Genomic DNA, 14,149 nt, shown 5'->3' with positions numbered 1-14,149 from the left:
TTCCCAGAAGATAGTAATAAGACCATAAACCAGATGCAAATCAGTAAAAAGTGCTATGAAGTCATAACTATAGCTTAGTATCCGTCCTAATTACTATCAACCAAACAGCATTCAGGATGTAAACCGCACACAGTTTATAATGTGGATTATGAACTAGGAGGTTCAAATCCTGAAGATTGATTGGCTGAAGGCATTGGTACATGTAAGCGATAAGGCACGACGGTGTGGTATTCAGTATGGCCAATATACCTTTGGCAAAGCGCAGTTCTTTGGCATGACGCATCACACAGTTTGTGTCTGCGGAACTGGCTCTAATAGTTTAAGGGAAAGAACCAAGATTGCAGCACCTTTTTAAGGAAGGTTTGAGAAACTGAGTGTGGAATCTTAGTTGTATCACCCTACACGGGTGGAAGGGTTCAGAAGGCCTTTGTTTTCGTGATTTTTCTTGGTCTTCATCTCATTTTGGTGTTGATTGTGCATGGGTAGGATATATTTATCTACTTGTTTTATTCATTTTTTAAAGTATTGCAAACACCTGTCATAAAAAAGTTGCCAGGTTAACAATGAATGGATTTGTTTTGGTTAGGCTCTCATGCATTTGGTGAGAACTGTTATTGCAGAGAGTGTAGACCGAAATAGTCGACTCGTCATGATCCCCATAAAACCAAGCGGGAAAATGCTATATTGGCTAGTTTCCGGTTTGTTTCGCATTTTCCCCATTCACTTTACCCATAAGGGATTTTAGAATCGCTTCAAATAATGTCTGTGTTTCATGTAGACTTATACCACCTCGCTGTTTTGATAACTGTTCAAATCTCATCAGAACAAGGTGACAAATGTCAACATACAGTTCTGGGAACATTGTCAGAGCAGAAGGAAGCAGGTGTTCTTCCAGGATAACCTTGTACTTGGCTTGATTCATGTGTCCTTCACAAAGACAAATCTGCCCGATTCCAGCCTTGCTGAAGCATCCCCAGATCATCACTGATTCTCCACCAAATATCACAGTGGTTGCGAGACACTGTGGCTTGTCGGCCTCTCCAGGTCTTCGTCTAACCATGACACGACCAGGTGTTGGGCAGTGCTGAAAATTTGACTCATCAGAGATGACGACCTTACTCCATTCCTTTACGGTCCAATCCTTATGGTCTTTTGCAAACTTCAGCCTGGCTCTTTTTTGCTTCTCACTGATGATGGACTTTTTTCTAGCTTTGCACAACTTCAGCCCTGCCCCTAGGAGCCTGTTTCGAACTGTCCTCGCCGTGCACTTCACCCCAGCTGCTGTTTGGCATTCTTTTTGTTGGTCACTTGATCCTACAGTTGTTGCGTCACATTCGAATGATCATTAATTTCGGTCAGTGGACAGTCGTTTTCTCCCTCTGCCAGTCTGTAGCTTTGTTGTCCACAATGTCTGTTGCTTGACCTTGTTCTTATGAACCACCATCTTTGAAATGTTCAGGATGGAAGCAACCTGACACTCACTGTATCCCTCTGCCAGTAAAGCCAGAATTAAACGCTTCTTTTCCGCACTCAAAGCTTTTCCTTTCAACTCTTTTGTCATGCTGAATAGTCTCTCTCATCTTCATCCGCTTATCCAGTATCGGGTCGCGGGGGCAGCAGCTCCAGCAGGGGACCCCAAACTTCCCTTTCCCGAGCCACATTTGACAGCTCTGACTGGGGGATCCCGAGGCGTTCCCAGGCCAGTGTCGAAATATAATCTCTCCACCTAGTCCTGGGCCTACCCCGAGGTCTCCTCCCAGCTGGAAGTGCCTGGAACACCTCCCTAGGGAGACATCCTGGGGGCATCCTTACCAGATGCCCGAACCACCTCAACTGTCTCCTTTCGACGCAAAGGAGCAGCAGCTCTACTGCTGAATAGTTATTTTTTTTATTAAAATTATCGTTGAGGTACTTCTTGCACTGTTTTTGCCACCCAGCTGGTCCTATTGCAAGAGGATAGTGATGACCACAGCAGTGGTTTTGAAACTTTTCCTCGTTAAATTAGATTTGGTTCAGGTAATCACCTAATCAGTACCTCATTAAGTAAAATGAGGTGTGCCTGTGTTGGAATTTAACAGACACTGGAATGGAATGGCTGCCATTCATGTAGAGATGCTGATTTAAGAAAAATTAGGAAGTGGTATTTACCAGCGCAGTAATTCTGAAATTCTTGTGCTGTTGTGTTGAAATGAAGTGTTACATATCTTCCATCATCTTTCTATGCTAGTCATTGCCATTAGCAAGCTAGCAGTGCAGTAACAAATACATTGTTTTGTTTTAGAAATATTACTAATAGTTAGCTTAGTTTGTCGACGTTACTGTCAATTTCATGTCATTTTTATGGATGAGCATTAAAAGGGCAGAAGACCACTACAAGTGTGGACATTAGCAGAAGTGCGGCAATAGGTAAGGTTAGAAGTTTAGCCTGTGTTGTATGTGTAGCTAACAAGATACAAGAAAAACAGAATTTATATATTATCAATAAACATATTATCCAGGATACTACTTATAATTTCTAATGCTGACATTATTTACATTCTGAATATATTCTGCCTACACATCCATCTTGTATTGTATGACCAGATCATATTAGAGGTTTGGGATCTTGTGTTAAATTGCTACGCTCATAAATCTGGCCATGCAGCTGCACTGGCTATTTTTGAGCTGCACAACATCAGATGTACATGTGTCAGAAGAACTCCTTTAGATGAACCTTGACTTCACCACACAACATCAGTTGTACAGGTGTTAAAATAAGGCTATGGGACAGCGCACCAACCCCTTATTGCACATCATGCTGACTGGGAGGTTCAGGGCCAGCAATTAAGGATTTTTGTTGGGGCGAAACAAATGACTTCACTACTAAAAATGGCCCTTGGCTCACAGGCGCTAGATTGGGTGTAAGTCTGTGAATTGGGGCACAGACAAGTAGCATGTTCATATTTATATACATGGCCTGGTGGAAAAACCTAATTCCATACTGTGCAACATGAATATCTTGTAAATAATAAAGTTACCTAACGTTTTAAGACAAATGATACAAAATGCTGTTCGCAGCTAACAAGTTTTGTACTGTGGCTTAACACATTGCTCCAGTGACGCCTCTCCCTCGCCGAGGAAGAAAAACTATGAAAGATAAACTTGTGCTCAGCCAATCAATTATTAAAACTACAAAAGCTGATTTGGAGAATCAAACCATATTCTTGCTGTTTAGATTCTTCTCTACGGGAAACATGGATGGTTTTCCAACTACCACAGGCTGCAGTTGGTGATGACGTCGAACGTAAGTTAAGTTCAGTGAGATAGCCACAATAGCGGCTTAGCTTTCCGTTGATTTTGGCTAAATTCTGGCAATTATATTAATGTAAGTCACCTTGTCTTATATATATTTACTCAGTTATCAAAACGGTGAAGTTGTGTATTCCTACGTTAACACAGACCTTATTTGAACTGGATCTAAAAATCCTCTATGAGAAAAATGAATGGGGAAAATGTCAAAAGAACCGGAAACTAGCCAGTTTAGCATTTTGCCTATGTTGTGAGTCATACTATTTCAGTCAACTGGTTTTACTTACTAACATTGCATTTTGTTCGTGCAGTGCTGCCATTTACTTTCCACTCAGTGGTTGCTCCAGCAGAAAGGCAACCACGGCTGTTGGCTTTGGGTAATGACTGAGTGATGTTGTGAGCTAGTTGATGTGCAGTATGAGATAGTCAGTGTTTGGTTGTGGACACAAGCAGGTAATGCTAGTGAATTCACTTCAAAAGGTTCTGAAAATGCCCAGGGATTACCTTAATGCCCCTTTACAATAAATATTGAGGGTCTTTATCAGGTGACATAATGAATGATGCACGAATCAATGAATTGTCATTTTGAATTACACCGGCTTCCTATCTCCCAACGCATCAACTACAATATCCTCTTATTGACATATAAAGCCCTAAACAATACTGCCCCTGCCTACCTCTCCGACCTTCTTCTTCCATATCAACCAACACACACACCCCGTTCCAGTACTGCAGGCCACCTCATAATCCCCAAGTCCAAGCTCAAAGGCTTTGGTGACAGGGCATTCTCAAGGGTTGCTCCTAGGCTCTGGAACTCTCTCCCCAAAACCATCCATGACTCTGAGACTATCCCCATCTTCCAGCAACGCATCAAGACTCATCTGTTCAAAATCGCCTACCCATAGCCACGCCAAATCCCACACTCTCAATCTTTGTTGTTTTCTCATAGTATTTCTTTTGTTTTGGTTTGTTTTCTGTTCCATGTCACTATTGTACAGTGTCTTTGGGTCCCTGAAAAGTGCTATAAAAATATAATGTATTATTATTGTCAGTGTACCTACATAGACAATATTGTTTTTGGTCAAAGCAGGTTAAAGCAACCAACTGGTATTTACGACATCACAACTGTTAATGACTACCTTCCTAGTTGGTCATGAATGTTGCATACCATACAGATTTAAGACGCTGATGAATCCTTCCCTCAAATAGTGTAGGATGCTACTGTAACTACTGCATTTCTGTGACACCTGTACTAACATGCCTTGCCTGCAGAGGGCACTGGTTAATCACAGCTTACAGATTTGTGTTATCAAAAATCATATACAGTGGGGAGAACAAGTATTTGATACACTGCTGATTTTGCAGGTTTTCTAACTTACAAAGCATGTAGAAGTCTGTAATTTTTACCATAGGTACATTTCAACTGTGAGAGACAGTATCTAAAAAAAATCCAGAAAATCACATTGTATGATCTTTAAATAATTAATTTTCATTTCATTGCACGACATAAGTATTTGATCACCTACCAACCAGTATGAATTCCGGCTTTCATAGACCTGTTAGTTTTTCTTTAAGAAGCCCTCCTGTTCTCCACTCATTACCTGTATTAAGTGCGCCTGTTTGAACTCATTACCTGTATAAAGGACACCTGTCCACACATTCAATCAAACAGACTCCAACCTCTCCACAATGGCCAAGACCAGAGAGCTGTGTAAGGACAACAGGGATAAAATTGTAGACCTGCACAAGATGACGGTCAATCTCCCTCGGTCTGGGGCTCCATGCAAGATCTCACCTTGTGGGGCATCAATGATCATGAGGAAGGTGAGGGATTAGTCCAGAACTACACGGCAGGACCTGGTCAATGACCTGAAGAGAGCTGGGACCACAGTCTCAAACAAAACCATTTGTAACACACTACGCCGTCATGGATTAAAATCCTGCAGCGCATGCAAGGTCCCCCTGCTCAAGCCAGCGCATGTCCAGGCCCATCTGAAGTTTGCCAATGACCATCTGGATGATCCAGAGGAGGAATGGGAGAAGGTCATGTGGTCTGATGAGACAAAAATAGAGCTTTTTGGTCTAAACTCCACTCGCCGTGTTTGGAGGAAGAACAAGGATGAGTACAACCCCAAGAACACCATCCCAACCGTGAAGCATGGAGGTGGAAACATCATTCTGTGGGGATGCTTTTCTGCAAAGGGGACAGGACAACTGTACCATACTGAGGGGAGGATGGATGGGGCTATGTATCGCAAGATCTTGGCCAACAACCTCCTTCCCTCAGTAAGGGCATTGAAGATGGGTCGTGGCTGGGTCTTCCAGCATGACGACGACCCGAAACACACAGCCAGGGCAACTAAGGAGTGGCTCTGTAAGAAGCATCTCAAGGCCCTGGAGTGGCCTAGCCAGTCTCCAGACCTGAACCCAATAGAAAATCTTTGGAGGGAGCTGAAAGTCTGTATTGCCCAGCGACAGCCCCGAAACCTGTGCCAAAATCCCTGTTGCAGTGTGTGCAAACCTGGTCAAGAACTACAGGAAACTTATGATCTCTGTAATTGCAAAGGATTTCTGTACCAAATATTAAGTTCTGCTTTTCTGATGTATCAAATACTTATGTCATGCAATAAAATGCTAATGAATTACTTAAAAATCATACAATGTGATTTTCTGGATTTTTGTTTTAGATTCCGTCACTCACAGTTGAAGAGTACCTATGATAAAAATAGCTAAATCGGCAGTGTATCAAATACTTGTTCTCCCCACTGTAGTTGTTGCAAAAATAATGTAGTGTCATATTAGTGCATAAACAATATCCATTTATTTAACAGAGTGTATCATATAATTGGTGTTCGTACAATATAAAAGTCTGTGTTAACCTTCTAAATGTCATTACAAAGAAAAAATGAATAATTTTGATAGCATTGCTAGTGGAACCAAGCTGCACCAGGCCAGAACGAGCACAAACTACCTTTGTTGGTGGTTGTTTGATTTCCATTTTGGCGGAACTGGAAATTGGACTGGGTTTAATTTGCCATAAAACTGCATTCATGATTTAAGACCGCGACTAAAGACAGTAATACTTTTAGGTGAATTGGAAACCTAAATGAAACTACATTTCCAAACTATTTGTGACACTTCTTAAAATGCAAATAAAACAGAATGCAATGATGTGCAAATCATTTCCCCCAATATTTAATTGAAAACAGTAGAAAGACAACATATCAAATGTTGAAACTGAGAAATGTTTTTTTTTTTTTTTAAATACATGCCCATTTTGAATTTTATGATAGCAACATGTTTCAAAAAAGCTGGGACAGAGGCAACAAAAGACTGGAAAGCATTTAGATACTGGAAAGCATCTCTGGTGTGGAGGTAGTGCAGTGTTGCCATGTCTGATATTTTCCCATTTGTGTGACACAGGTCCACATCACATGTATTATGTTCTAAAATGCACCAGTGTTTATGACAGTATAATCATTGTAAACATTTGAGCAGTGGTAGTCCTCCTTTTGGGCCATACTGCCGGCTCTTGCTACAGCATGGATTTTTGTCTGTGAAACACCATTTGTTTAATGAAGGACTGAAGCAGGCCTACCTCTTGTCTTCCCTGATGTTGTCCTAGATTAATTTAACACAGGCTACTTTAACATTTCATTAACTAGATAGAACTAGGAGTGATTGCATGATCCACAAAGTCAAATGTCTTATGTCCCAAGTCTTATGTCCCAAACACAACAATAACAGATTCTCAGCTACATACACCCCTTATATAAAGGTATCTAAACCAGATGCTAGACCTTGTAATCTCCTTTCCTTGAACCATGAGGACTTCCTGAACAAAATTAACAAATCCAAAAGTGTTTTACATGTATATAATAATGTCTGCTATACTCACGTTATGTTGACAATATGTTTGGCCAGGCCAGTAATTGAGCACATCCACCTACTCTGGTGGAGGCTGTTATACAATTACACTTTAACAAGGCAAAAATCCAGAAGTGTAATACACTCGCTTTCGCTTCTCAACCCCTCTCTTACTCAAATGGTCTGTCCCATTTTGTTTCTCACGGCAGCAAACTGAAAGATGTTATGTAGTTTACTCGGTCAGCCGGGTCCTGCTACTCGTGAGATGGACGGCAAAGTTCTTAAAATATGAAACGCTTGTATGTGAGTGTAGCAGAAAAAAAGGAAAGAAGAAAATAGCGTGTGTCCCTAACAGAAAATAGCTTAGCGGCTGCGGCTATTATTTGTGTCATAAACGTGAATAGCTTAGAATGTGCGGCAATTACTGAATATGATTATTTGACAGTAACATAAGAAAGCGCTTGCATCACAAATGGCCAATAGATAGAGGTTAAGAAGACGTTCAATTCCATCATGTCGTTCTTCTAACATCACGCATGTTGATTATAATGACGCAAATGTTGATTATGACAGTGCTACTGATCACAAATGAGCTATGTTGATGTTTACCCTCCCCTGGCTCCACAAGAAACCTTTGACTGTGTAGAAGATAATGTCTGATCCAGGTATAAGTGGACCTCCCACCTGACAGACAAGGAAAGGTGTGTCATAGTGAGAAAAGGAAGGTGAATTAACACACTTGATTGATCATAATAAGGAACTGTACACTTGAACATAGTGGCTAAGTGCTTTGTGCTTCACTGTAGTTGTGGCTTACAGTTGTGCTCATAAGTTTGCATACTCAGGCAGAAATTGGGAAATGTTGGCATTGATTTTGGAAATATGAAAAACGGTCTTATATTTAAGGATAGTGATCATATGAAGCTATTTATTATCACATAGTTGTTTGGCTCCTTTTTAAATCATAATGAAAACAGAAATCACCCAAATGGCCCTGATCAAAAGTTTACATACCCTTGAATGTTTGGCCTTGTTACAGACACACAAGGTGACACACACAGGTGAAAATGGCAATTAAAGGTGAATTTCCCTCACCTGTGGCTTTTTAAATTGCAATAGCTCTCACGTGTTTGCACTGAGCAGGCTAGATACTGAGCCATGGGAAGCATAAAAGACTGTCAAAAGACCTGCGTAGCAAGGTAATGGAAGTTTATAAAGATGGAAAAGGATATAAAAAGATATCCAAAGCCTTGCAAATGCCAGTCAGTACTGTTCAATCACTTATTAAGTATAAGTGGAACATTCGGGGATCTCTTTATATCAAGCCAAGGTCAGGTAGACCAAGAAAGAGTTCTGCCAAAACTGCCAGAACAATTGTTCGGGATATAAAGAAAAACCCACAGGTAACATCAGGAGAAATACAGGCTGCTCTGGAAAAAGACGGTGTGCATGTTTCAAGGAGCACAATACAAGTTACTTGATAAAAAATTAGCTGCATTGTCGAGTTGCCAGAAAGGAGCCCGGTTACAATATGCCTGACAACACCTTGACACGCCTCACAGCTTCTGGCACACTGTAATTTGGAATGATGAGACCAAAATAGAGCTTTATGGTCACAACCATAAGCGCTATATTTGGAGAGGGATCAACAAGGCCTATAGTGAACAGATTACCATCCCCACTGTGAGGCATGGTGGTGGCTCACTGATGTTTTGGGGGTGTGAGCTCTAAAAGCACGGGGAATCTTGTTAAAATTGATGGCAAGATAAATGCAGCATGTTATCAGAAAATACTGGCAGACAATTTGCATGGGACTCTTTGGACTTTCCAGCACGATAATGTCCCTAAGCACAAGGCCAAGTTGACCCTCCAGTGGTTACAGCAGGAAAAGGTGAAGGTTCTGGAGTGGCCATGACAGTCTCCTGACCTTAACCTTTTCACGCGTGAGTTTCAAATATTCCTTACCGACCCCCCAGCGTGAGTTTTTTTGCACGTGACTTCAGTACTCTGCAGCATTTGAACTCATGCCAGCATTTGAACAGTCACCTTGCTAGGTAAGGAACACTACATGCATTGCATTGCAAGCTTCTCTCGTTGACTCGAATTCTAAGAGCTGCAAAAGTTGGTTGATTTATTACTGTAGCTAGCTAGAAAACGTCAGCTAACCGCTAGCAAACGTCAGCTGCCCGCTTGCTAACAAATCGTGACCAGTTATTCAGTGCAGTGAAAATGAATAAACTATATAAAATGCATACAACGGGGAATGTAACTTCTAGAAAGTTTTTGCAATGGTTTTGATCGGTAGTAGTCGCTAATATAATTCGTTTTTGTGCATTAGTGTTGGCTGTCTGTTGGTACGTAACTAACACTTCTTGTCCCGATTTGAATGCTTTCTACCTGGTTAATATCATAGTATGGTCTTGAAACAATTACAATCAGGAAATAAAGTTATAAACACTGTTTGAGCTAAATGTGAGTAAATAATAGCGCGGTTTTACCAGCCATTGTTACGTTACTTGTAGCTAGGTATGCTAATGGTGCGTTCTAAACATGACGTTCTAATCACACCGGTGTGATCGTACGCTCCAGGGACCACTCTAGATTGATCACACCAGTGTGATCGTACGCGCCAAAGGGTTAATATAATCGAGGCACTCTGGGGAGATCTCAAACTTGCAATTCATGCAAGACGACCAAAGACTTTGCATGACCTGGGGGCATTTTGCCAAGATGAATGGGCAGATATACCACCTGCAAGATTTCAGGGCCAAGATTTCAGCGTGCAGTCTATTACAAAAGGCTGCACGCTGTCATTGATGCTAAAGGGGGCAATACACAGTAATAAGAACTAAGGGCAGCCAGACTTTTGAACAGGGGTCAGTTCATTTTTTGTCTTTGTTGCCATGTTTTGTTTTATGATTGTGCCATTCTGTTATGACCTGCAGTTAAATGTGAATCCCATAAGTAATAAAAGACCTGTGTTTTGCCTGCTCACTCATGTTTTCTTTACAAATGGTACATATATTACCAATTCTCCAAGGGTATGCAAACTTTTGAGCACAACTGTATAAGGCAGTATGTACCCTTGAGATGCAAGTGTCTTTGGAAGTGGCAGTTCCATTCAGCAATACAGAAAGAAGGTGTGTTCAAAATGTTGCCGGTATGGCTTTGATATGGAAAAAATGATTACAAAATTGATGATATTGGGGCCTCAATCAGTCTCTGCCTAGGGCCCCCAAATCTCTAAAGCCACCACTGGCAATACCTAGAATCAAAACATTGACAGACAGACATTAACAGTGCTCTTGTGCATGCTGATTGGATGCAAAGAAACTCATCTTCCTAATTAGAGACAACTGTGAAGCCAACTGTCCAAATACATTTGGCACCCTTACATGGGTGGACCAGGTACAAAACATGCTGTTCTTACTAAACGGTTAATCAATCAAACCAATCAATCAAAATTTATTTATAAAGCGCTTTTTACAACAGCAGTTGTCACAAAGTGCTTTACAGAGACACCCGGCATTAAACCCCAAGGAGCAAACAACAGCAGTGTTGAATTTCAGTGGCTAGGAAAAACTCCCTAAGAAGGTCGAATTTTAGGAAGAAACCTAGAGAGGACCCAGGCTCAGAGGGGTGACCAGTCCTCTTCTGGCTGTGCCGGGTGAGATATTAGTCCAATTGGAATAATAAATAAATTTCTCTTGGCTAAATCCAGAGTATATTCGATTTTAGACTAGGTCAGAAGTATGACCAGGTGGACAAGGACAGGAACAGCAACGGTCCCCCCAAACCAGGTAATCCGCAGGTGTGGACCAGGACCTCATCTCCTTCTAAAATTTAAAATTGGAGGAAACTGAGAAAAGTTAGTAGTACATCCCTCATGTCCCCCAGCACAATAATATAGCAGCGTAACACCTTGGAAACGGATCCAATATTAATTAAAATACCCTGAAATGAAAGCTGTCAACCTGTGCTTTAACCCACTGTCATGGTATAATTTCATGTCCAAAGTGCTGGTGTACAGAGCAAAAACTATTTGTCCTCTCCAAATACTTATGGATTGCACTTCATTCCTATTTGGCTAACAGTTGTGGATTCTCCAATTGTCCTGCACGTGCGGAAATTATGAAACATCTTACTGTTGAGTCTAAATAAGACTGTGCCTTTAAAGCTGCCTCTGTGTAATAGGAACTGAGCATTCTGAAACGATTGCATATGACAAGCCTCTCCAGACATGGGAAAGCATGCCCGGGGAATGCATGAGACAGGATCCAATTATCGAATGATTCCATACTAATGTAGACTATGCAGACCAACGTGCGCGCACAGGAGGACAACGGTTTCCGTTTCTGATTCATTTGAGGACGCGGATCTCAACTATCTCGAGATTAGCCGGTGCTGTTCGGTGTCATCGCTCAGTCTCCACCTCATCCTATTCAAGATTCAACCTCGTTTGGTAGACTAAATGCAGGCCATCTTTTTCTCAAATGCAAAACAGCGTTTTGGCTATCTTGTACAGACAACCGTTTTTTTCTGGATGTATTCATACGCCATACCTTCGTTTGCGCTGGGTGAACACTGGTTTGACTATAGCTTACCCTACCCTAATAATTGCGTGCTGAAGTGACGATGACGGCCTGTCCTCCGACCTATGTTTATTTATTCCGCAAGAAGAACGAGAACCTCCGCCATCAGTGGAAATGGAGATATGTTTTTGAAATGTCTGCCAAAAACGGACCCATTTAAGATGGTTTGCACAAAGACTGCATGTTTCCGAGCAGTCCGTTTGCTGTCACCAAAACATGGAACTACGAATATGGGGTATATTTCATATTCAAAACCTACACTTTTGAGATGGAGGATAGCAAGAAAATAAATGTAAAACGGTGACTTTTTTTTCGATGGATCTCAATCGCTTTTGAAATAATAGCCTGTTTTAAACCCAGGAGAAAGATGAATTATTTTCTAAATCGGTTCAAACGCAGATGCTATTCACCCTGAGGTATTGTAGCCTAACATAAGCATGCATCATGTTAATTTTTCACCAGCCAATTTCGATCAATCATTGATACTTCTACAGGGGGGAGCAGGACTTGATGTGGGAATATATAATCGACGAGGCTTTGACAATAGACCTAGCTTGGTTGCATAGATGGCAAATACAAGCGAGTTTGGGGAAAGCAATCCTTCTCTACAGAATTATGCTATCACCGCCTCTGCGGTGAAACTGGCCTCGCTTGGTTTGATTATTTGCGTCAGCCTGGTAGGGAATGTGGCGCTGTCCCTGCTGGTGCTGAAAGACAGCTCTCTTCAAAAGGCACCATATTATTTTCTACTTGATCTGTGCTTAGCGGATATAATACGATCTGCCGTGTGTTTTCCCTTTGTAATGATATCAATCAGCAACGGTTCCACCTGGACATATAGCATTATAAATTGCAAGATTATCGCTTTCATGTCAGTCCTTTTTTGTTTTCATGTAGCGTTTCTGCTATTCTGCGTCAGTGTCACTCGATACATGGCGATAGCACACCACAGGTTTTATTCCAAACGAATGACATTATGGACTTGTGTGGCAGTGATATGCATGGTCTGGACCCTCTCCGTCGCTATGGCTTTCCCTCCTGTATTCGACGTCGGCACCTATAAATTCATTCCTGAGGAGGAACAATGCATTTTCGAGCACCGATACGTGAAAGCAAACGACACGCTGGGCTTCATGTTGATGCTGGCTGTCATCGTGGGAACGACACACATTGTTTACATAAAGATGCTGTGTTTCGTTTATGACCACCGCAAAATGAAACCTGCTCAACTGGTCCCAGCTATAAGCCAAAACTGGACCTTCCATGGGCCAGGTGCAACTGGGCAGGCAGCAGCCAATTGGATTGCAGGATTTGGACGTGGTCCCACCCCACCAACATTGGTGGGCATCAGGCAAGCCTCGCATAACGGAAACAGAAGGCTGCTTGTCTTGGATGAATTTAAAATGGAGAAACGTATTGGGAAAATGTATTACATGATAACCCTGACGTTTCTTCTCCTCTGGGCCCCGTACATTGTTGCTTGCTATCTTCGCGTATTTGTCAAAGGAAATACCATTCCACAGGTCTACCTGACTGCAGCGGTTTGGATGACGTTCGTTCAGGCGGGAGCGAATCCCATTATGTGTTTCATATTCAACAAGGAACTAAGGATGCGCTTGAGAGCCTGTTTCCCGTGTTGTCTGAGCACACAAACACCTATGTCTATAGAGCCTTACTGTGTCATCTGATCATTTCTGCTGGAGTTTTAGACAATGGAAAACGAACATAACTGTTATATTGGTCTAGAACCCCTTGTTGGTGAAATTGCTCTTTTGCAATGCTTGTCCAATTTTCCCACACAAGCTTAAGACCACATTTTATTATTTGCACATACAGAAAGTGCAAAAAGTTGCCAGTCTTGATTTTAAGTACTATAATTTAACATTTAAGAATCTCATTTATTTTCTCTTTGAGTATAGCCTATGTCAATTCTGTGAGAAGAACATAATGTATGTATATTATTTAAAGCAATTTTATTTGTTCTGGACTTTAAAAAAAGTAATACATTGTATCTTTCATAAAATGTTCTAAGAATTATTTGTGTGGAGATGTTAAAACTCACTTTAACAGTCTTTTGCAAATACATGTTCTTCCTGCATTTTGACATATAATAAATAAAAATGGTTCCCTTGCACATTCCCTGTAAAATAGACAAATGCAATTTTTTCTATGGACAATGAAAGAGGAACTATAAAAGAAGAAAAGCATCAGTGCTGCAGAGAGATGTTTGCATTGTTTGTACTTCAGAGTAAATAAACTAAAAATGAATGATTAGTTTTCTTGTGATATATTGTGTAATACACAATAAGCAAATGATTGTTGGACAATATCTTTTATTTATTGCTTTACAAAAACAATATGGAAAGACAAACCTAGTTGTCAAACCACTCTTTACCACAGCA

General features: G+C 41.1%; 1 protein-coding gene across 1 annotated transcript; it reads left to right on the top strand.

Annotated features, from left to right (window-relative positions):
• Positions 1 to 11,366: 11,366 nt before the first annotated feature.
• Positions 11,367 to 14,021, top strand: gpr27 (G protein-coupled receptor 27). The gene has a single exon (XM_010882064.3). The coding sequence runs from the start codon at positions 12,314 to 12,316 to the stop codon at positions 13,433 to 13,435; it is 1,122 nt and encodes a 373-aa protein (XP_010880366.1). The 5' UTR covers positions 11,367 to 12,313; the 3' UTR covers positions 13,436 to 14,021.
• The last annotated feature ends 128 nt before the right edge of the window (positions 14,022 to 14,149 follow it).

This window comes from Esox lucius, chromosome 17, assembly GCF_011004845.1.
Source record: "Esox lucius isolate fEsoLuc1 chromosome 17, fEsoLuc1.pri, whole genome shotgun sequence".
In the NCBI taxonomy this organism is placed as follows: Eukaryota; Metazoa; Chordata; class Actinopteri; order Esociformes; family Esocidae; genus Esox; species Esox lucius.
Note: the sequence above shows the minus strand (reverse complement) of the source record. Positions and strands in the feature narration are given on the sequence as shown.

Bases quoted from the DNA above. Each gene is read 5' to 3' on its own strand.
- gpr27 (XM_010882064.3), top strand. From the start codon at position 12,314: ATGGCAAATACAAGCGAGTTTGGGGAAAGCAATCCTTCTCTACAGAAT.